The sequence below is a fragment of the Dermacentor silvarum genome, chromosome 1 (genome assembly GCF_013339745.2).
Source record: "Dermacentor silvarum isolate Dsil-2018 chromosome 1, BIME_Dsil_1.4, whole genome shotgun sequence".
Lineage (NCBI taxonomy): Eukaryota > Metazoa > Arthropoda > Arachnida > Ixodida > Ixodidae > Dermacentor > Dermacentor silvarum.
In genome coordinates this window covers 67,585,561-67,610,167 of record NC_051154.1, presented here as the reverse complement: position 1 = coordinate 67,610,167, position 24,607 = coordinate 67,585,561, and the positions used below count along the sequence as shown (strand labels likewise).

Below are 24,607 nucleotides of genomic sequence, written 5' to 3'. Positions count from 1 at the left end.
GTTATCGTGAAGCGGGTGTTGTCCGGCATTGGCAGTTTCGTGGCCCTCGCTCGCTATGCGCACCGTGATATTTCACGACTCGCACTCAATATTCTGGTTTCAGCCTCACTGGCTGTTCGTTCGCACCACGTGCCCTTCTCCTCCACTTCGTCTCTCTTTCTTCCTCTAGCACTCCTTGGGGCGCCCGTTTGAGGGAAGCGTTCGCCGTCTCCGCTGACTTCCGTACTCCCAGACAGTCGCACTGTAACCGGTATTTCGTTTCCCGCAACTGCACTATAAGCGATACGTGTATATATGGAGTGCTATGGGAAAATTAACGGGAGTCCGAAAAGACCGCACTATATCCGGTCCTGCACTATAAGCGGTTACGTTATAAGTGGTCTTTACTGTATTTAGATTGAGATTAAGCATTGTAATGGGCTTTACACATTCAGAGCACACAGATTGTTGACTTGCATGACAATTTTAATGGTGAGCTAGACAGACTGGGCAATTTAAATTTCCTGCCTATGTTTTCACTCTGCCGACAGCAGAGGGCATTGGTGTTGCCAGCTGCCAGCGTCACTATTTTTTCTTTGACATACTATAGTGGATGTCATTGATTGCAAGAAGCCTCATGTGGCCTGGTACATGTGGGTGCCATGTTTTGAAATGTTGGTTTTTCGTGTAGCAAAAGTGAAAAAAAGAATACTTTGATGGGCATGAGGCACTTGTTAATCCTTAAAATATTTACTGAGGCTAGGCATTTGTGTAGGCTAGAATAAGCACAGTGGTTTGGGGGAGTTGGTACTGCATGATTTGGTGTAGGTAGTGCACGAAAAGTGAGGGCAAAATGGAGAGATGGGTGGTGATAAAATGTAACAAGGAATGTACAGTCGTGTTAATAGGAGCTGCAACACACAGTACCTGTGGTTGAAGGGGCTCCAAGATTGCACGGCAACGCTGACATACGCGAAATTGGAGAACTAAACCCACCGATCCTATTACCAACATTTATTAAGCCACTTTTTCGTATGTCGGCAGTGCCGTGCGGTCTTGGGGCCGCTTTGACCTCGGGCACTGTGTTGCATCTCATATTGAATGCGACTGTACGTACACAGGAGCACTGAGGATTTTATTGCGTCAAATCCTGTGTCTCATGTAAGCTTGCCATCGCTTGCTGAGTTCGAGCCTCTTTATGGGCCCTTTAACAGGACCTATCCTGAAGCAGATTCTCATTAAATGGTTTTTTCCAAATGGAATGACTTCAAAGATTAGTACGTTTCAGATTGGCAGTAAAATCACATACCTTTTATTCTTGCTTAAAACTTTATTAGTGAAATCAAAACAACTCAAGCATGCTGTACAACTTAAAGGAGAGAGAAAAGTAACAATATACACATCATTATTTTTTATTTTGTGCAACAAGTGCAGAAAAAACTGAAGCTGTCTCATGGCCTAGTGGTAGAAGACCTGAAGACTCGTATTGGCAAAGCTGTTTAGTGCAGTGTTGATTGCAATGCAATGAACAATGCAACGCACAATTTGCAATGGACTGTTAAAAATTATTAGTGCAGTGTTGTTAATGGGCCACTGTAATGATGATGTATTGATCTGTGAATTATGTGGGCACCATGGAGCTATAGCAGAACTATCCAAACATATTTGTGATTATTTCTGGGTTTCCTGTCCTCAGCATCAACATTTTTTCAGGGCGTAATTATTCAAACAATATTGCTATTCGTGAAGGGTTTTTTGTGCTCCACTTCTGGTCTGCAATACTTATGTCCCTGTAGTTCCTGCATTTCATTGTTGTACATGAACAAATCTATGAATGAACTGCTTCATTCTCTCCCACTGACACTGTAACACCCTCTGCATGTGTCATGAAGCATGCAGCATAGACACTTTATGCCCTTTACACACACTTAGAGGACATGTGGTGTAGAGCAGCACAGAAGGCATGACAAAATGTCTAGCTGTATCCACCAAGATCGTTTCCCATTTTTAGAGCACTACTATCTCTTGAATGGCGTGCCGCAGCTCACAGACACATTTTCAAGGAATGTTCATTGCCTAATTGCAGTACTTAAAGGTGTTTTATGGGACTGCTACTACTTATACACTGTCTTATGGTACTTAGCAATGCGTTATCACTGTTCACAGCTTATTTCCGTGTGATAAATAAAGGAACACCTAAGACGAAAGACAAGAACAAGAAGGCGATAACATGAGGGCTTTGTTGTCGCCTTCTTCTTCTCGTATTTCATCTTTAGGGCTCCTTTATTTATCGTGAATTACTAACATGCCCAGCAGTCTATCCTTAGCTATTTCTGTGTATTTCATGCTGAGACACGAGGACGAGTGCCCTCTCCCTTCCCCCTTCTCCCACTATTTCCCTCTTTCTACCCCCCATACCCCTCCCCCCAGATGCTGAGCCGTGCTCCCTATAAGGGCTGCAGAAATACGCATCTTTTCCCAACCTAAACCTCTACTACTGAGACACTTTCGCTTAGCTTTGCCAATAAAATATTTTTTTTTGTACTCTTAAACTGTGGGTGATGGCAATATACAGTATAGACCACTTATAAGGTAACCGCTTATAGTGCAGGACCGGATATAGTGCGGTCTTTTCAGACTCCCGTTAATTTTCCCATAGCACTCCATGTATACACGTATCGCTTATAGTGCAGTTGCGGGAAACGAAATACCGGTTACAGTGGGGCCTGGGAGTACGGAAGTCAGCGAAGACGGCGAATGCTCCCCTCAAACGGGCGCCCCAAGGAGTGCTTGAGGAAGAAAGAGAGAAGAAGTGGAGGAGAAGGGCACGTGGTGCGAACGAACAGCCAGTGAGGCTGAAACCAGAATCTTGAGTGCGAGTCGTGAAATATCACGGCGCGCATAGCGAGCGAGGGCCGCGAAACTGCCAACGCCGGCCAACGCTTGCTTCACGATAACGGCAGTAAACGAAACTTCAGCGAGCGGGCGGCGCCGGCACGGCACGGCGAAGGGTGCACGCGGAGACCGTGGAATATGAGGGAGGAGGGCGGCAGGGAAGCGGATTTCGCCTCGGCAACTCCGCCGCTTCGTTGGCTCCCCTCGCCCTCCCTCGTAGCTCCCTCACTTTCGACTGTCACCGTGCGCGCCCGCCGCCGTGCAGGCGCCGCCCCTCTAGCCGGCCCTGGCGCCAGCTCCCCGAAGTTTCGTTTTCTGCCGTTATTGGGAAGCAGGCATTTGCCGGCATGGGCAGTTTCGTTGGCCGGCCTGGGACAGCGCCGCTGCTTCCCTCTGCGCCGTAGCCGCAGCATGCAACACGTGACTAGAAAGTAGAGGAAGCATAAAGGAGAAAAAAGGATTCACTGCCATTTTCTATGTGTGGCTACGGTAGCGTGGCTGAGACTTCGGCACGTACACGCATGTTCCGGCGCAATGCAGAATCGGCGACCTTGCCTTGAGAGAGGGTGAAATTTCCACCGCGTTCTTTTTTTTTTCATTTTTTTTTTGTTTTGTTCGCGCGCGACATTGAGGGGTCTCCCCTAAGCTTTTACTCTATGGCGGTGCCAGAGCAAGGCCGGTCGGAGGCGCCGCCGCGTGAATTGGTTCGAATTAACGAGATTCGACTGTAAATTGAATGCAAACGTTCTAGCCGCATTCCTCGACTGCGCATACGCGTGACGGCTCGGTGCACATGTTTTGCATATGTGCGGGCCTTGAAAATTGTTGCTTTAGTTATAGTGTGGTACCGCTTATAGTGCGGATATTCGCAACTCTGGCGACTTACGTTATAAGCGGTCTACACTGTATTACAGTTGAACCAGGATGTGTTTAATTTGAGAACAGTTATATATAATTGAGAACTTGATATGCATAAGACCATGCCAACGTAAGTTGTAGTGAAGATTAGTGTGCATTTTTTATTATCCTCAAAGATCATGACACCTGCATGGTCCAACATTCCTGGATTAGCTTCATCTTGAGAGCTGGGGAGCATGTTACTTCCGAGTCGATGCAGTCATGATAATTTCACTCAAGTTGTGGTTGCTGTTGCCATGTGATTCCATGAAAAGTGCTTCTCTACTGTGCCAGCTTAGCGAGTAGTGTTGGACATGCCACATCGCTTTGTGATCGAAACAGTTGCGATTCGGAGTGACCTGTGGTTGAGCACAGCCATTTTTTTTTTTCAGTGAATTATTATGCTGCCAGTCTGAAATGGCATAGTGCCAGTCGGCCTGATCTTGATAGGCAGCATTCAAGCTCTTGTATATGCTTTAACTTTTCTTGCATTTCATGTTTGTTTTACTTTTACAGTTGGAAAATTACATACTATTGCATACAATATTTATTTTCCTCATCAGTGCTTTGCAATAAATGCCATTATTGCAAGATCCAAGCTTTGCGCTGTTCATTTTTTATGTTGTCATGATCCGTGCAAGCCACATAGTATCAAAGCGAGTGCTGAATCTCGACACACTAGTTATTATAGTGACTTAAATTTTTTTATCCTGCAGGCTTAGTTCATTGGGAATTTTATTACTGTGATGTGGGGGTCCAGTGGCGCACCGACGGGGGGGGATTCGGGGGTTGTAACCCCCCCTGAGGCCGACTTCACCCCCCCTTTTGTTTAACCCCTTTTCTTTCTTTACGCATTTGAGTACTGCAACTAAGATGTAAGACGCGCAATCGTCTGCACACTCGCAAAAGCGCATTTTTTGACAATTTCCCGTGAAGAAATCGAAATTCGTGCTGTTTAGAGGGTATTGGCAAACTGTTAACCCCCCCCCCCCCTGGCAGAGATCCTGGGTGCGCTACTGCGGGGGTCAAACACATTTAGCTGGGCAAGCATCGCAAACATGCGACACATTGATAAACCGGAGTGCAAAATGAGTGATCAATAGTAGTTTTTTGATAAATTGTGAAGTGTTCACCTTGACTCCAACGTTATGTTGAGGCCCTGGTGCAACAGCCATTATTGCATTTTATGAAATAGAAATGCTGGCATATTTGCATGTTGCATGCCTATTTGCACGATAATGCCTGAGAGCCAGCGATCCAGTTTACTCTTTGGACTGACAGTGATAGCAGCACCATGTCATTTGTGAAAATGAAAGAGTCTGCATTTTTCTGGGCATCTCAGGCACAGCTTGCAAACTGAGAGTAATCTAGGAATGTTGGTTTTACCAGCATATTCGTTTGTTGACTGGGGAATGTGACTCTTTATGGAATGTGGCTGAACACTGTATTTGTCCTCACATGCTTTTCACCTTGCACTCTTCAACTTGCTGACATGTTTCTATCTCTCTTTATTTCTTTTTCTTTCCTCCATTTCCCTTTGTCAGATGCTTGTCAGATGCCTTCAAAGCTTTCACTTGGCTAAAGCTAGGGGAAGACGCTAAAGGCAATTGATAAGTCAAGCTAAAGGAATAAATGAGTGCACCGAGATGTTCAGCATGCTACTTTTACCAAGAACAGAGAATTCATAAGCGAGAAATTCAAGTAAAAATAGTGCTGTATTGGTGCCACTACAATGAAAAAGCGGTACCAACTTCATGATATAAGATGTCCTGTTTACAATTGTTAAATTGTAGTCATTAACTTGTATTAAAAGCTTATGCAGTTTGGCCGATTTTATTGGCTTTTCTCACAGAAACACTCACTGATACTATCTCTACGCATCGCTCTGTCGGCACTATGTCTGTAAGTGTGGCACCCTCTCTGTGTAGACTTTCAACGCAAAGCAGGCAGAAGAGTTCAGCAGATTGTGACCTCTGAGATCACTGTAGAGCTATACAAGAGGCTGTTTACCACAGTTGTTTTGAATTCTGGAAGAATTGTGCAGCCCCTTCAGTTGCAATTTCCTCTGCAACTTGTCTCCTCTTGAAATAAAGCAAATGTTGCTATGTTTTTTAAAATGTAATCTAACATTCTAGGTTGATTCAATGTTTGCATTTAGTGTCCCTTAAGCTCATGTAGGTGGCTGGCTGTTTGAAGACTCAGCCTGGACTCCAGGCTGTGTCTTCCCTTGTTTTCGCACTGTTAATCAATCTGACTTCATTTTCCTGTGTCTTGTTTTGATCTTCATATGAATTTAATAATACAAAATGTGAGAGAGATCGGTGATCACTATGTTGCAATGCACTTTTAATAGCAGGGCTTTTTTCTTTTTTGTTAAAGGAGGATGTAAGCCATGGTGAGGAACCAGAACAAGTGCCCCCACCGCAAACTTTATTGCCTCAAGACTACATGCGACTTGTTGAACTTGACGAACAAGACTTGGTGCCAAGCATGGAAGCATTTGAGTGCTCAGTTTGCTTTCTAGGCATAGAACCTGGCCAAGGGGTCTTGTTGAGGGATTGCTTGCACATGTTTTGCAGGTATGGTTCATTCCAGAAGTCATAGTAAACATTCTGAAGAAAATTATAAACAATGAAACAGTGGGCCAGGACCTGCCACAGTCTATAGCTGTGGTGTTGCACTGCTAAGCTCATGGTTATGGGTTCGATCATGGTTGTGGCGGTCGCATTTCATTGGGAGCAAAATGTAAAAATACACAAAATACATGTTAAAAAACCCCAGAGCGTAAAAATTAATCTAGAGTCCCCCACTACGGCATGCCTCATAATCTGATAATAGTTTTGGCATGTAAAAACCCAGAATTTATTTTAATTTAATCATGGGTCAAGGAATTGTGAAAAAACACCCTGGCATTAAAATTCATTCAATTTCATGGCATTTGATATTTTTTAATGTCTGTAAACTTGTGATATTTTTTCCTATAACAGTATTTATTAATCTGGTTGTTGTTCTTTTCTCATTCTCAATCCTTTGTCAGAGATTGCTTGTCAAACTCTGTTCGCTATGCTGAAGAGGCTATGGTAAAGTGCCCATTCAGGAACAATGAATATTCATGCAGCAGCCATCTGCAAGAACGGGAAATTAGGGCGGTGAGTGCTTCATGGCTTTACTAAGCTTTGTTTTTAATAGCAATTAAGCTTTCTCATAGTTGCATCATCATTGCTTACCGAAAATTGTTTCATTTAATATCATTCCCAGTAGCCTGAGTGAGCTGTCCAGCATTGTTTTCATTATTTTAGACAATCTTGGCATATCGGAAAATTATGCTTGATAGGAGCATATTTCAGGAAAGTTTGGTGGTATATCAAATTGGATTGCAGATGCCTCGTTTCTTTGTTCAGAATATGCAAAGGTCTTGCGGTGCTTTCATATTGAACTCTTGCTGTCTTCGAATTTCTGTTTGATATACGAGGTCTGTTAGAAAAGTATCCGACTGGCCAAAGAAAAAAAACTGGCATAACTGGAGCGTTGGAAACCTAATCACCCTCAAAGTAGTCTCCTTGGGACTCCACACACTTCTCCCAGCGATGCTGCCATTGTTGGAAGCCTTCCGGGAAGGCCTCTTTCGGAATGGAGTTTAGCTCAGCTGTCATTGCAGCCATAATGTCCTCTCTTGTCTGAAATCGCACTCCTTTCAATGGCCTCTTAATTTTGGGAAACAGCCAGAAGTCGCAGGGGGCCATATCAGGAGAGTAAAGAGCCTGTTGAACTACAGGAGTCTGGTTTTTCACCAAAAAAGTCTGAATCAAGTGCGAGGAATGTGCAGGAGCATTGTCGTGATGGATGCGCCAATTTCCTGTTCACCACAAATCCGGTCTCTTGCGCCATAGAGCCTCACGTAGGCGACGGAGGACATCCCTGTAGTACTCTTTGGTGATTGTTTGACCCTGTGGTGCGTACTCGTGGTGTACCACACCGCGGGAGTCGAAGAAAGCAGTCAGTATCACGTTGACGTTGCTGCGCACTTGGCGTGTCTTCTTTGGTCTTGGTGATGTGGAATGCTTCCACTGTGACGACTGGGATTTGGTTTCCGGGTCGTACCCGTACACCCAAGACTCGTCACCAGTGATTATGGTGTTCATGAAGTCGGGGTCACTGTTTGTGGAATCTAGCATGCCCTGTGAGACTTCAACATGAAGTTGCTTTTGCTCCACCGTGAGCAGCTTCGACACGAATTTCGCCGCAACTCTCTTCATGGCTAAATCTTTGGTCATAATGGAATGTGCAGAAAAAGTGCTGATGGCCACCTCTTCCGCAATTTCTTGGATAGTCACACGATGGTCCCGCATCACCACAGCGTTCACTTCGGCGATGACCTGGTCATTTCGGCATGTTGATGGCCGACCAGAGCGTGGCTCGCTCTCCACCGATGTGTGGCTGTCTTTAAACCAGTTGCACCACTCCTTAATCTGTGTGCTGCTCATAGCATCGTCACCGAGAGCCGCCTGAATCTTCCGAATGGTTTCCACTTGGCTGTCGCCCAGTTGTTCGCAAAATTTGATGGAGTAGCGCTGCTCCAGTTGCTCCGTCATTTTCCTTGCAATAAAGAAACCGACGAGAGCGCTGCGCACTACCTCACTCAAACGCTGCGTCCCAGCAACTGTCGCTATCGGCAGGTGGGAAAAGATATGCGCATGTGCACGAAGGTTCAAGGTCGGCTGATGCAAGCACTCTTGTTCTCATCAGGTGTTTGCAAAAAAACAAAAAAAAAGGTCGGACACTTTTCTAACAGACCTCGTGCAGTTAAACCTCGATACAACGAACTTCAGTGTAACGAAATTCTCGATATAACGAATTATTTAAGTTTTCATAACCTCTTGTCCATAGAACACAATGTATTTAGAACCTCAATATAACGAAGTGTGTTTGTATGCAATTTCAATATAACGAAATTTCACTCCCGCCGCAAAGGAAGGCCAAGCAATAAATGGAAACTTCCGCGGACGGAGACGGTCAAATGATTGAATTTTAAGCGGCTGCTTGCAAACGCACATCTCAAATCGCGTGCTACCACTGAAGTGGAGCCGCATCATGTTCCGTATGAAGTCCAAGTGCGATAAGACCCTATCGCACCCGTGCACTGTGTGCTTTAGATGCGAGTGAAAGCGTGCGAGGATGAGACAAGAAAGATGGTGGCTTCACGAGTGCCACCTTCCCGCGTGAGCAAAGGGAAAGAGGGGTAGGGGAGCGAGCTCGTGGTAACGTGATTAAGTGCGTGTGATGGGACGGAGTGGGGGTTGGAGCGTGTCTCGATTTCTTGCGCCTGTCGGCCGTGGCTACGCATGGCTGTAAGCGCGGCTGAGCGCAAGCGCAGCCCCGCACTATGCTTTAGAGATAATCTGCCACGTGTGCAAAGAGTGGGCGTGCCGAGACGGCGTGGCATGATGTAAGATGTCATCCCGTGCGTTTAGTACTGAAGGTTACGTAATCTCGAGTTTCGGTGACCCGTTGGAGTGAGAGGCAGACGAAGCATTTGCTCCCTGCTGCCGGTGCTTTTTATGATAGCGTCGTCCCAGTGCGGGCGATGCTATCAGCCATGGGGGCGTGCACGCGAAAGCGTGGTTGGCTTCGCTTAATTCGTACCGCCGATGCGAAGATATCGTCAACGTAGCATGAAACCTTATCATTCGTCGCCGACTCCCAAATTCATCAAAATGAATTGTTTTCACATTCAAATTTGCTTTCTTCGGAAAATTCTGCGGCCCCTTTCTATATAAGAAAAATCGATCGGCGACTGTACTTATTTGCATAAAATGTCGAATTTCAATACAATGAAATTTCCATATAACGATGCAAATTGCCGATTTGCTGACTTCGTTATATCGAGTTTTAATTGTATAGTGACATGTTGCGAATCAGCTTCAGTTGTATCTGCAGAATTGTGCAGGATGGTAGATACCAGTGTTAATCTGTTTACCAACAATGAATTCTCTGCAGAGGAAATGTTTGCCTTTAGTGTTGAATAAAGTTGTAATAGCCACATAACACATGGCGATATATCTACGGCACAGACTTGCTAGGAGCAAGCATGGTATTTTGAAACTCAGAATGGGCAGTTCTCCCTCTTATTGGTTGGCTTTTGTATTCTTAGTAACAGTTCTATAAGACTGTTGACATGATCAGAAGTGTGATAAGGATATGGTCATATGGCTTATTTATTGTGGCAGCTTATAAGAGATCATGGAAATGCTCTTGAATGTTGTGTTTTTGGTGACTTGCTGGATTGCAGGGGCAAGATAATTACTGAGCACATGCTTGTCTTTATTAAAGTTGAACTTAAACTGAGCCAGAAACTGAAAGCTGAAAAATAAGCACAATATTTGTGAAGTGGAATTGAACCAGAAAGTTACAATTTTTTTTCACTCCAGAATTAAAAAAAAAAGATTCTTGGTTTAACTTTCTTTTTTGGTTAGTTTCTATTTGACTTTGAATGCATGATCTTGTTGGCAACGAGGATTCTGTGTTATTAGCTATCATACAGAGTGGCTACTGAATCCTTTGTGTTGTGTGTGTGCATGTTCATGTACGTATGTGTGTGCTTATTACAGCACCTTGTAGAAGCACCCTTCTTGGCAACAAACTTTCACGTAATTTATGCAATATATTCACTGACCCTTGGTTCAATACCCACATATTCACCCACAGGACATCGAATTTTCTAGATAGCCAGTCAGTTTTTCTAACACTGATAACTTATTCATTGATACAAACTGCACAATGAGGCATTCCATATCAGGAGGAGGGGTGAGGGGTGCATTAGCCACCCTTCAATTAATCTGTTAGACAGGGAATGTGCTTATTTATGCTTCAGTTTAATCATGCTGTTGAATCAGTTGAATCATGCTATTGTTTACGTACGCTTGTATCTCGATCTGTAACCATGATGTAGTAACAGGACACTCTGGATGTGCACTATATGTAAGGTTCTTTCATTTTTCCAATAAACTCAGTTGTAAGTCTGCACTCGTCTTTTACCATTCTTACCTTTTGTCCCATCTTGTGCAGTTTGTAACAGTGGCTCCGTGGCACTACTTTGTGGTATACAGTAAAAGCTCGATGATACGAATCTCACGGGGTCACGAAAAATATTCGTATTAGCCGAAATTCGTATCATCGAAACACAATTAAAACTACTGTCGAATCTCGATAATTCGAACTCGAAGGGGCCCGAAAATTTGTTCGAATTAAAAGGACGTATTTTTGAAGTATTCGTGCACCATAGCACGATGCACGAACGGTGCGAGTCGTGAAATATCGCGGCGCGCAAGCGCATAGCAAGCGCGGGCCACGAAACTGCCCACGCCGGCTAACGGTCGCTTCCCGATAACGACAGAAAACGAAGCTTCAGGGAGCGAGCGGGCGGCGCCGGCACACGGGTGCGCGCGGAGACCGTCGAAGGTGAGGGAGGAGGGCGGCAGGGAAGCGGATATGGCCGCGTCAACTCCGCCGCTTCGGTGGCTCCCCTCGCCCTCCCTCTCAACTCCCTCGTAGCTCTCTCACCTGCGCACCTCTCCGTGCGCGCCCGCCGCCGTGCTGGCGCCAGCTTATTTTAGCCGCCCCCTGAAGTTTCGTTTTCTGCCGTTATCGGGAAGCGAGCGTTTGCGGGCGTAGCAGTTTCGTTGGCCCGACTGTGCCTCCGCCGCTGCTTCCCTCTGCGCTGCTGCCGCAGCGTGCAAGGTCAACATGTGACTAGAAAATAGAGGAGAAGGGTTCACTGCCATTTTATCCGCGTGACTGAGACGTCGGCACTAGTGTGTGCTAGAATACGGTTGTCTAGAACACTCTAGTCGGCACGTACAGTACACGCTTGTTCCGGCGCGATGCAGAAACGGCGACCTTGCAATTTGAGAGAGGGAGAAATTTCCGCCGCGAGTTCTTTTTTTTTTCCCCCGTTCCTTCGCGCGCGGCATTGAGGGGTCTCTCCTGAGCTTTTGCTCTATGGCGGTGTCGGAGCAATGCCGGTCGGAGGCGCCGCCGCGTTATTTGGCGCGCTGCTAAGAGCATTGTCGGTACGCGGTATGTTCGAAGTAAGCGTGTTCGAATTAACGAGATTCGACTGTAGCTAAATTAAAGAGTCAGAGGTGAACTCACTCAGGCACATGTACGTAAAAAGCATTTATTTCTTGAAGCGCCACCGCTTCAAACTCTTCGCGCCCAGTCGCGGATTCCGCGCTGTCTGGCGCCGCGCCTCCGCACCAAAAGAGAAGGAGAGAAAGCGCGTGACTGCGCGCTGTTCTCTTTCGCGGCCGTCGGTGGGGCGGCGTTTATTCGTATCAACCGACGCAGGCTGAAAATCGATTCGTAACAACCGTTCTCTAGCACGTTGCAAAGTAATGGGGCTCGGCCGGGACCACAGAAAAATTCGTATCATCCGGAAATTCGTATTATCCGTGATCGTATCATCGAGCTTTTACTGTATTTGTGCAGGGACAATGAAATCATAGTGCACAATTTGCACCTGAGGTCACTTCAACATGAATTTCTTAGGAACAGTGCTGGACACCTATAATGCTTCCGCATGCCATTTCCATGTGCCCCAGCTATGTCAAATAAGTTGTTTTCAAGCGAAGCTTGTGTTGCGCAACAAATTTTGGTGGTGGCGTAGTCACGCAAGAAATCACGTGGGGCGCATACCCGCATATCCAATGCGGGTATGAGCCAGGGACAAAAAGTAAAGAGAGAAGGAAGGAAGGAAAAAAAAAGAAAGGAAGAAAGAAAGAGGAGGTGTGGGGAAAGCTGCGCCGGCGCCGGATCACATGACGCACGTCACAATCGGGGTCATTCGGTGTGTTGCGGGGAGGGAAAGGGAAGAAAAGGGGTTTGGCGCGCTCTGATTGGATTTCCTCGCCTCAGCTCAGTTTCGGCGACCGGATGCAAAGGCCGTGCATGGTGCGTTCCATCAAGGAGCAAGCTGCGTTTGAGCAACGGCGCCGTGAACTCACTCGGGAAAGGGCTCGTCGTCGATGTGCTGATTCTAGCGTGAGGGCTTCCGAAACCCAGGCGAAACATCAGTGAAGAGCCGTGGACCCCCCCCCCCCGAGTTTCGGGGACGTGATGTTGAGGCCAAACGTCAGCGAAGAGCCGCCATCCCCGAGTTTAGGGCAAATTAAGTGGAACACCTGTGACAGTTTCGTCTTGCCACAAGCTTCGCTTACCCCCATTTCCTTGACAGGAGAAGGGCTCTGAGTTTTTTTGTTTTTACCTTGACGCATAGCTAACATGCAGCTGTACCAGCAACTGCCACCAACTGGTAGCTGCTTTTAGCACTGCCATTATATGCTCGCCAGTGTGGCCAGCAAATGAATTTGGAGAGGACCAGTCTCCTGCAGTAATGGGTAGAAACAAAGGCGTGTGCCAGCCTGAACCATAACAATTGCCACCACTTGCTCATTCTGTGCCAGCTGCACAGGTTAGCTTCAAGCAAGTCTTTTCTCTAATAAGATAGTGTTTACAGGTTTTCCTTGCACGTGCTGGATGACATACAGTTTCTAGTCTGTGTACTATGCACTATAAATGATCATTTATGTCTCCAAGTGCCAGCTGAAGAATACCCTATTTCATCTCTAATGTGAACACAGTACAAGAGAGCAGCGGGCAGCGTTGGCAGCGTGTCTCAACCAGAGCGGCTCAGGCAATCTCGAGCTCGCGCTGCCCGGATGACTGGCGATGTGGCTGCAGCGCCGGGCATTCGTCTTCACTACAATCACCCCCCATCGGAAAAGGAGCCATCCTGGCGACTCATGGTGAACATAGAATCAAGGGGTCGTAATACGGCTTCAGGCGTTGTACGTGGACGGTTTCACGACCACGACAGCGTTGGTCCGTAGGTGGCGTGACAGGCTCGACAATATAGTTCACAGGCGATGTCTGCGCTACAACACGGTAGGGTCCTTGATATTTTGATACAAGCTTGGATGAGAGGCCAGCAGGAACGGCAGGAACCCAAAGCCACACAAGGGAGTCCGGAAGAAAGTGACAATGCGTGTGATCATCGTCACGTCGAGATTTTTGTTGCCATTGGTCGACGGTTGTAAAGGAACGGGCGAGTTGACGGCATTCCTCGGCGCGGCGGGCAACTTCAGAGATGGGTGTACATTCGGATGAATCGGGTCTGTACGGAAGAATGGTGTCGAGGGTAGTCGAAGGTTCGTGGCCGTACAAGAGGAAGAATGGGGAAAAGTTTGTGGTCGCCTGTGGTGCAGTGTTGTAGGCGAACGTGATGAATGGCAGAATGAGGTCCCAATCAGTGTGATCAGAGGCGACGTATTTGGAGAGCATGTCGCCAAGGGTGCGGTTAAATCTTTCCGTCAGACCGTTAGTTTGAGGATGGTAGGCGGTGGTGGTGCGATGAACGATGCGACATTCAGTAAGGAGCGTGTTTACGACTTCGGAGAGGAACACACGTCCTCTATCGCTCAAAAGTTCGCGAGGTGCACCGTGACGGAGAATAAAGTTTTTCAGTAGGAAGGATGCGATATCACGAGCTGTGGCAGCAGGCAGAGCGGCTGTTTCTGCGTATCGCGTCAAGTGGTCGATGGCGACGACTGTCCAGCGGTTTCCGGAAGCCGTGCTCGGAAGGGGTCCATAGAGGTCAATCCCAATGCGATCGAAGGGCCTGGCAGGACACGGGATTGGCTGTAGTGGACCAGAGACATGCTGAGAAGGAACCTTGCGGCGTTGGCACTGAGGGCACGACCGAATGTACTTGCATACAAAGGTGTACATGCCACGCCAATAAAACCTGGAGCGAAGCCGGGTGTACGTCTTGAAGACACCCGCGTGTGCACACTGCGGGTCAGTGTGGAAGGCAGAACATATTTCACCACGAAGATGTCGCGGTATGACGAGCAACCACTTGCGGACGTCGGAGACGTAATTCCGGCGATAGAGAAGTCCATCCCGCATTTCGAAGTGCGAAGCTTGACGGCGCAAAGCTCGAGAAGGTGGAGGAACAGTCGACGGGTTAGAAAGGAAGCGGATAAGAGCACTAATCCAGGCATCCTTGCGTTGCTCCGAAGCCATGTCGCAGCCTACTGGGAACGAAAGTACGTGGTCAACGGCAGAGAGGCAGGCATCGCTTACGGTTGACACGGGCGAACGGGAAAGCGTGTCGGCGTCGGTGTGGCGGCGGCCAGACCTGTAGACAACGCGCACGTCGAAATCTTGCAACCGCAAAGCCCAGCGAGCTAATCGACCTGAGGGGTCCTTCAATGTGGACAGCCAACAAAGTGCATGGTGGTCTGTAATTACGTGAAAGGGGCGGCCATAGAGGTAGGGTCGAAATTTACCAAGTGCCCAGATTATGGCCAAACATTCTTTCTCCGTAACGGAATAATTTGTCTCTGCTTTGGTGAGGGTGCGGCTTGCGTATGCAACGACGTACTCGTCGAAACCAGATTTGCGCTGCGCGAGCACAGCGCCGAGCCCAACACCGCTGGCGTCAGTGTGTACTTCGATCGGAGCACTCGGGTCGAAGTGACGCAGTATAGGCGGTGATGTTAATAGACGACGCAACTCTTGGAAGGCATCGTCACAGGCAGGGGACCAGGCGTAATTGTTCAAGTTGCTCCGTAGAAGCTGATTCAAGGGAGCGGTGATGGACGCAAAATTCCGAATGAAGCGGCGAAAGTAAGAGCAGAGGCCAAGGAAGCTGCGAAGTTCTCGTACGGAGGAAGGTTTGGGAAAATCAGCAACTGCACGGAGCTTGGCGGCGTCAGGAAGAATACCGTGTTTAGATAGGACATGGCCAAGGATGGTGAGCTGACTTGCGCCAAAGTGGCATTTCTTCAGGTTGAGCTGAAGGCCGGCGGCAGTTAGGCACTGTAACACTTCCTCCAGCCGACAGAGATGGGTGGGAAAATCAGGCGAAAAAATAACCACATCATCTAAGTAGCACAGGCACGTTTTCCACTTGAGACCACGCAACAGGTTGTCCATCATACGCTCAAATGTGGCTGGGGCGTTTCAAAGCCCGAAAGGCATGACACGAAATTCATATAGGCCATCTGGTGTTACAAAGGCCGCTTTAGGTTGGTCTTCGGGTGCCATGGGGACTTGCCAATAGCCGCTACGTAAGTCGATAGAAGAGAAGAACTCTGCGCCTTGGAGACAGTCAAGGGCGTCGTCAATTCTCGGAAGAGGGTAAACATCCTTACGAGTTATTTTGTTAAGACGACGGTAATCGACAAAGAATCGAATCGATCCGTCCTTCTTCTTAACAAGAACAACGGGAGATGCCCAGGGGCTATCCGAAGGCTGAATGACGCCGCGCTTCAGCATGTCAGCTACTTGGTCATCGATGACACGGCGCTCTGTCGCGGATACACGATAGGGTCTTTGTCGCAGTGGCGCACTAGTACCCGTGTCGATGCGATGACAAACAGTTGACGTGCGGCCCAAGGGAACATGCTGGCAGTCGAAAGACGAACGGAACTTGTCGAGAAGGCGTAGAAGCTTGGCGCGTTGGGAAACAGTCAACGTGTCGGCGATGGAGCTATGGAGAACATCGGGCGAAGTCGGCTCCTGCGCGGGGTTACAGGTCATTCCGGCGACCTCATGAGTGGCGGTGGAACCAGTTGGCATGTCAATGATGGCAGCAGGGTCGACACACTGGACGCGGCCAATGCATTCCCCACGAAGCAAAGTGAGAGGACAGGACAATTGGTTAGAGACGAGCAGTCTGCTGATGCCGGCATGAACGTCCAAAACAGCGAAAGGCAGCGGGGAACATTTGCGACGAGCGAAAATGGCGGATGGCGTAAAAAGTGCGCTGGCATCAGCAACAAGGTTGCATGACACCGTGGCTAGGGCAGAAGAGTGCGGTGGAATGGTAACGTCTTCGGCAACAAAAACTTTATCGTCAGGTTCACGAGCGTCAAGGAGCGGGGCGTCGCACAGCGTTTGAAATTCCATCTCAGCATGAGAACAGTCGATGACGGCCTTATTAGCGGAAAGGAAGTCCCAGCCCAAAATAAGATCATGGGAACAAGAACACAGCACCAAAAATTCGATGATGTAGAGGAGGCCGTTGATCACAACACGAGCAGTACACGCAGCTGCAGGCGTGATGCGGTCTGCGCTGGCAGTACGAAGGGATACGTTTGACAGTGGCGTCGTAACTTTCCTGAGCGAACGGCAAAGTGTGGCACTAATAACCGAAACTGCGGCACCAGTGTCAACGAGGGCGAGTGCAGCGACGCCGTCCACATATACATCAATAATATTAGTCGGAGAAGGGAGAGGCCTTGGTCTGTTCGTGGGTGACGCAGTTCTCGCCTCTGGAACTGCGGCGATTAGTTTTCCCGTTCCGGCGTAGAAGGACGACGACGCATCGGTGAAAGCGAGCGACGTCGGGGCGATGGCGAACGGCGGTCAACAAGAGGGCGGTGGTCCGAGTAAGAAGACATCTGGCCAGGGTTCTGAGGCACGGAGGACGATGGGTATGGTGAACCGTATGGTTCGGTGTCGAAGCTACGGCGGTAGGATGTTGGGCGGCGACGGCAAAATCGTGCAATGTGGCCAGGTAGACCACATGCAAAACATATTGGGCGGTTGTCAGGAGTGCGCCATTGTCCACTGCTGTGTGGGTACCGCGGCTGAACGAAGTGAGGGGCTGGATGCAGTGGCACGGCTGATGGGAATGGCGCAAAGGTCTGAGGTGGTGGCCGTGCGAGAGCCTCGGCATAGCTAAGAGGTGCAGTCACCTCGGGAAAAGCAACGGGAGTCGGCACCGGTGGAGTCTCGCGGGCAGAAGGGAGAGCTGCGCAAACTTGCTCTTGGATGACCTGGCGAAGGTTGGCCGGCAAAGACGAGGGTGGTGACGTGGCTGAGGACAGCAGCGAAAGCTGGCGAGCGACCTCAGCACGGACGAACTCTTTAATTTGGCAAAGCAGGGAGTCCATGTCAGGAGCCACGGCCACGCTCGCGAGGCTTTCATCGGACACAGGTGGGCGCCGTGTGAGAAGACGCTGCCTGCAGAGCTCGTCGAAACTCTGGCAAAGCTCAATGACCTGAGAAACTGTGTCAGGGCTTTTTGACAGCAGCATATGGAAGGCATCGTCGGAAATGCCCTTCATGATATGACGTACCTTGTCCCCCTCCGCCATCGTCGGGTTGACACGCCGGCAGAGGTCGACGATGTCCTCTATGTAGCTGGTGAACGTTTCACCAGTTTGCTGGGATCGGCTGCGCAGGCGTTGTTCAGCGCGAAGCTTGCGCATGCCAGGGCGGCCGAAAACGTCTGCAATGCTGGTTTTGAAGCGAGCCCATGTGCGGAGATCGGCTTCGTGGTTTCGAAACCACAGCTTGGCGACGCCCGACAGATAGAACATCGCGTTGTTGAGCTTCTGGGTGTCGTCCCATTTGTTAGTGTTGCTGGCGCGTTCATACGATTCCAGCCAATCTTCAACGTCTTTCTCATCGGTGCCGCAGAAGATGTCAGGATCCCGCTGACGCTGGGCACCGGCACATACGATGGCTGGAGTAACCGGTGGGGATGTCGGGCTGGGGTCGTCAGGCATGACGGACGGCAGAGTTCGGGTGCGTAATTCCAGGTTGGGGGAAACCGCAGCACCTCCACCAGAATCTAATGTGAACACAGTACAAGAGAGCAGCGGGCAGCGTTGGCAGCGTGTCTCAACCAGAGCGGCTCAGGCAATCTCGAGCTCGCGCTGCCCGGATGACTGGCGATGTGGCTGCAGCGCCGGGCATTCGTCTTCACTACACATCAAATGTTTATCACATACCACCTGTGCTAACCACCATTCGTCTTTGTTATACATGCAGAGCTGGTGATACTGATTTGCATTTGATTTGTTCACCATAACTTTGTATAACCATACAGATATGAACTGGTTTGAACTGTTGTAAACTGTGTTTTTTTCTCTGGAGCTGAGAATCAGTTTACTTAGAACCTTAACATTTAAGTTAGGGCGACTATATAAAAGTATACTTTTTAAGGCTGTTAATAACTTTTCCCTTGCAACACTTTACTTGCAGTTGGCACTGGCTGCCAGAATGTGAATATTGATGATATCAGGTGAAAATTTGATGCCTGTGCTGGGCCACTTTGTGGCCATCATAGTTCAATAGGTACACTGACTGTGACTCAAGGGTTGTGTAGTAAATACTGGACAGACGAGCATTAATGTTTGGTTAAGGAAATGTGCTAACTCTTTTTTTTAAATGTGCTGTGTTTTCATCTGTTGAGTCATTGTCAACAGTGTGGTTGTGCTATCTTATGACAACACATTATTAATTATGACGCATTGCAATCAGTTCACACGTGAAATAGCTGAAGCATATCATAGTATAAAACACGAGGGTATGTGCATTAGCCAGGCTTTCATAATGTTGTCAAGATAAGAAACAGCTTTTTTTGTTTCCTCATTATTTTGTTGCTTGTGTGACCTTAAGGAATATTTTTTTATTTCTTCCAGGGCTGTCATGTTTCTAATTAGCATGCTTTTTCAGAAAAAAAAAAGAAAAACCTTTCAGTGTCCTTCCTAAGTTGTCCATTTGCATGCTGCTTATAATGCATAATAGTTCATTCTGTGTAATTGGTAGTGCATAAAGCTGACAAATTTGGCTTGTTGCATTGGAGGCAAACTAGGGCTCTCAGTGGATGAATGTGCTTCCTCCCTCTTTTGCACCCTGTGTACATGTTTCTTGTGTGAGTATAGGTGAAATGCAGCTCTAAAATTTGCTTTTGCAGCTGGTGAGCCCCGAGGTATATGAGCACCACTTGTCACGTAGTGTGAAGACCGCCGAGAGCCAGGCACCTAACAGCTTCCATTGCAAGACTGCTGACTGCCCTGGCTGGTGCATGCTGGAGGACAATGTCAACACCTTTATGTGCCCTGTGTGCGGCCACTCAAACTGCCTCACTTGCCGGGCCATTCACGAGGGCAAGAACTGTCTCCAGTACCAGGATGAGCTAGATTTTAATGCCCCCGATGGCCAGGAGGCAAAGCAGACTAAGGAATATTTAGATGTGAGTGCTGTCTACCATGCCTTGGACCTAAACATAGACTTCCCTCGTGTTCTTTGTGAGACTGTGTACATGGCTTCCACAACACTTGTATTTTGTTTCACAATCTGGAGTGCAAGCTACAAGAGATGCTCTGGCACTCAGACAGTACTCAACACTGCTTGAGCCTGAGGAAATGGTGCTCTGACATGGTGAGAGACATAATGCAAGGATGCATACCATCACATGATAGCATTCATGATTCACCAAAAGCCAGCTCTAGCTTCCACTCTCAAGTGCCACATTATTGTGGAACAGAGTATAGTTTTAATACGAAGTATATACATGGTAGGTTGACCAAAATTTGAGCGCATCTATACATTAGTATAAGTTTTGCTTTATTCAAAGGTAAAGGTTAAATTGAGTTAGTAGAACTTAAAGCTGGGCTTTGATTGATTGGCCAGCTGACAGTTGTTTTTGAAAGTGTGAATAAGTGAGGCCAATGCTGATCTTTGTTCACTTCCCTACTGAGGGCTCGCTTATATATGAATTGGTGTATGCCATTTCTCCATTAACATATCTGCATGATGGGTGCAATTTTTTTTTCTTTCATTGTTGTAAGGAAAAATCATTAAGGGACAGGGAAGTTAAATTCATTGTGGTATACAGTGAGTGAGCTAATTTTAATTAGGCTATAAACTGCAATTTTAGATTCTGTTAATGCCTTACATTTTGGAAAGAATAATTAATTTCAATAAAAATAGGTGGTACTATTTATTCCATTAGTGCACACTTTTATGTGTCCTAGCTCTCTTGCAAAATTTATTGTTCCACAAAATGAGCCTATTAAAATGTCACATAGTATTTTATGCAAAGGAAATTTTCAATATTCATGCAAATGCCTTCTGATAGAGAATAAGAAGGTACTGCTTGAGAGTTAGCAGGACTTAAGAGGCTTGTATGATGACCTGAACCATAATTTTTTTAATTGAGTTGGTGTACCATGGTTAAGAAAATTAATAGTAAAAACAGATAATAAAGACATGCACAGTCTAGTAAGGCTCCTCCTATCTTGCTGATCCTATCCATCCTGTCTGAGTAGTAATGTGCAAGTGTAAGTAATATAAACAGGTCACAAGTAATAAAAACAGGTCACAATAAAAAATACACACCAGTCAAATAGGGCTCATTCTGTTGTGCCGTTCTCTGGTGTATGTTCCAGTTCTTTATTGTAATGGTTGCATTTTTATACCCGTGTCACACGGGCACCCACAAACTCCTTTAGGATAAGGGAGTGCGAAACTTCCTAAGGGAGTTCGACCTCAAGGAAGTTGTGGCCGTGTCACACGGCCAATAACAAGTTTTCATAAGAAGCCGTCAGAGGCGCTATCAGCGGCGTTTGATGATTGTAGAATTACAAAAATGTAACTTTTAATTACGCTCGTAGCTATTATAATTAACGCTCCTTCCATAAAAAATACTATTTATTATATTTGATGCGAAAAACATACACCTTGCTAAAAATCAAAGTGCACTCGCTAAACATAGCAGTGCTGACAGCGACGCTAGCCACCATGTGCTTCTCTGTGTTCCTTTGCGGCGTGGCGAGTATGCTGATTTGCACTTGAACGTTTATTTATTTCAACAGAACTGTTTTGAAAAACACTCGACGTTATTTTTAATGCAAACCATAATTAAATTCTCAGCTTTACAACAACAAGCCTGGGCACGAGAGTACTCCCTTCAGCCGCTGAGGGAGATCGCCGATCTCCCTTTACCAAAAGCTCCGTTAAACTCCCTTAGTGGAAGGGCGACCGTGTGACATCGCATGCATCTCCCTCAACATAAAGACGACGGAGTTAAAAGGAGTTAGCGGATGCCCGTCTGACAGGGGTATTAGCCACTAAGAAAGTATTCTGTTTGTTTATGGATAACTCCAACCCAGTGATGTCTTGCTATTTTACGGATGTCCAGTTGACACACTTCCTATTTATTTTAGTACCCTGAAGGTCCTAATGGTGACTGCATGGAGAACGGAGGGGGGGGGGGGGGGGGTACAATATGATCAACAACTTACAGTTCTGTGGAGCTATTGTGATGTGTAAAAACAATTGGTGTTGGCTAACAGAGGTAGACATTAATACAATTAGGGAAAAATACAAAATAAGCACAGTGAGCGAAACAGAAGCAACTCATGAGCAAAAAAAAAGAAAAATGATCAGAATTATATGAAAATTATGCATTATAGTTTGATATTGCATAAGAAAACCTACACATCCAAAAAAGTAAATAAAAAGCAGTTATCGAAGCCTAATTACTAGGGATGTTTGAATAGCGAAATTTCTGAATCGAATCGGATACAAATATTCAGGGAAAATGACCACTGAATATTGAACTGAGTATAAAATATTTTCCAATTTATTAAACAAAATGAAATATAAAGTTCGCACTAAGTTCGTTTGTTAAAAAAAGAAAGATATCAGGCATACATTGTTGACACATGCACGTAATACCTTTAACATTTAGACGTCCGGATGACTGAGGCACTTGTAAATTATAAATAACTGCCTTCAATTATCTGGGCCCGGGCACCATGACAGTGACAGTAATGAAACACTGGAACAGCATGTTACCAGATGGATGCACTTACAATGTTGTGTTCGCTGAAGGGGAGAAATGTGATACTACAGCTACAGCTACTACAGTATAGACCACTTGTAACGTAACCGCTTATAGTGCAGGACCAGATATAATATGGTCTTTTTGGACTCCCGTTAATTTTTCTATAGCACTCTATGTATACGCGTATCGCTTATAGTGCAGTTGCGGGACACGAAATACCGGTTACAGTGCAGCTGCCTGGAAGTTCGGCAGTCAACCTAGACGGCAAACGCTCCCCTCAAGCCACAAATACCGTATTTACTCGAATCTAATGCGCACATTTTTCCAATAAAACAGATCCAAAAATTGCGTGCACGTTGGAATCGAGTACTACCCTAAATCTACGTTACCATGTAGCCGTCGACATTTCAAAATAGCTTCCTCGCATGCGCGTCGAGCCTAGCTACCTTAGCTTCCTCCATGTGCTGCAGTACACATGCTTAGGCAATAGTCTACCGTCTGTCTTCATGTTCTCTGCGTCTGCTCTATCAGCATGAAGTACCGAGTTCATCATGATGCCGCATTTAAAAGGAAAGTGATCATGTGTGTGGAGACGGACGGAAATCGGGACGCATCACAGGCGTTCGGAGAATCCCAAACTTGCGTTTGGGACTGGCGCAAACAGAAGGAGAGGATTTTCGCCAGCAAAGCAATGCAGAACGGTTTCACTCGATCGAAGCAGGATGTAATCTGCAACGATCCACTTCGGCGATACAACCGCCTTGGCTCTATCTTGAAAGCAATCTGCGACGGGGAAAGTCCGCCGTGCGCCGTGTTTTCGCCACTTGTAGGTCACGTTGAAGCGAGAGGCATGATAGCACGAAGGTCAATTAGCTCGCCGCGCTTCGTCACTCGAGCGTTTTGACAGTTCGTTTCCGCAGTCAACGAGCGAAATGTGTTTATGTTTGCTTGTGCGCGCGTGACACCGTGCTTATTAATTTATTTAGTAAGCGAATACAGAACCTAGAGCACGGTGACAGCGACAGCAGAAATGCGCCTGAAGTGTCCATTATCGCAATAAAATAGTTGTTTTGGTTATAGTGCCGTACCGTTTATTGTGTGGATATTCGCGACTCCAGCGACTTACGTTATAACCGGTCTACACTGTACTAGTATCAAATTTCTCTCCTTTAGCACCGCACATTGTTTTAAAGGAATGCAAACATTCTGAGACTGGCGAAATAGTAAATCAAAATAAATTCGTATAATAGGCTGTCTCAAAGCGACCAATTTTTATTGAATGACTGGAAATTATTGAGGAAATATAATATGCTTGTGCATTCGCTCAGGAATTTGTACCTCTGTGCGGTCACTGCAGCTATCCTCCAGCAGAATCATTCGGAACAGTCTTTACATCCATCGTTCTCTATCCCAAGAGACTTCAATAATTGTTTTGATTCCTTACGTATTCTAAAGAAATGAATATTCAACAACTGCAAATAATGAATTCTCAAATCGAATACGAAGTGAATAGCAGCGAGTATTCGATACGTATTCGAAATTTTCAATATTTGCACACGCCTAAAAATTATGTTAGGCCCCAGTTTATAGAATGTCTCTAAGTGCTTCTTGAAAGTAGATCTGCTTTCTTAGCGTGGCAATACTGGCGGTAGTGAATTACAATCATTTAGTGATAGAACCAGAAGTGAAGTCTTGTACTTTTTGTCTGTGGAAAGATAAGATTAACTTTGCAACAGCCGTCAACTCGAGGGGACACGGCAAGCTGTAAAAATGTGCACAAGTGCAAATGAAGTACTACTATGTTAAAGTGTATGGAAACATGATAATGAACATGTGATAGCTTGCAAACTTTCTGTGCATGACAAGTGATGTCAGCTTCTTTCACCGCAGATGTGCTTTCATATTTTAAATATGAAGTGAAGTTTTTGAAGTGTATGAATGTAGGTACACTTCAGGAGGAGGGCAAAAAGCAAAGTGCCTGATGGGTCCCATACCCCTGCAGTCATACCATTTAACATTTAGTAGCAACACGACTCCATGACAGAGTGAACCTACTTTAATGAGATCCTCATCTGAAACATATAATGACTTGTTCAAGAAGGTATGAAAGGTGTGCGTGATGAGAATGCCATATAATAGAAGCATAGTATTTTGCAGAAGGAGAGATCAGTGAATTGCATGCAAGGA

General features: G+C 46.6%; 1 protein-coding gene across 8 annotated transcripts in view; it reads left to right on the top strand.

Annotated features, from left to right (window-relative positions):
• The window catches only part of LOC119464928 (ranBP-type and C3HC4-type zinc finger-containing protein 1-like), a 95,642-nt gene that overhangs the window by 62,299 nt on the left and 8,736 nt on the right, over positions 1-24,607 (top strand). For all 8 annotated transcript variants that reach the window (XM_037725796.2, XM_049669009.1, XM_049669019.1 and 5 more), the window contains 3 exons: positions 6,151-6,350; positions 6,809-6,920; positions 19,544-19,822. In XM_037725796.2, the coding sequence (XP_037581724.1) occupies positions 6,151-6,350; positions 6,809-6,920; positions 19,544-19,822 (591 nt within the window). The remainder of the gene's footprint in view (positions 1-6,150; positions 6,351-6,808; positions 6,921-19,543; positions 19,823-24,607) is intronic.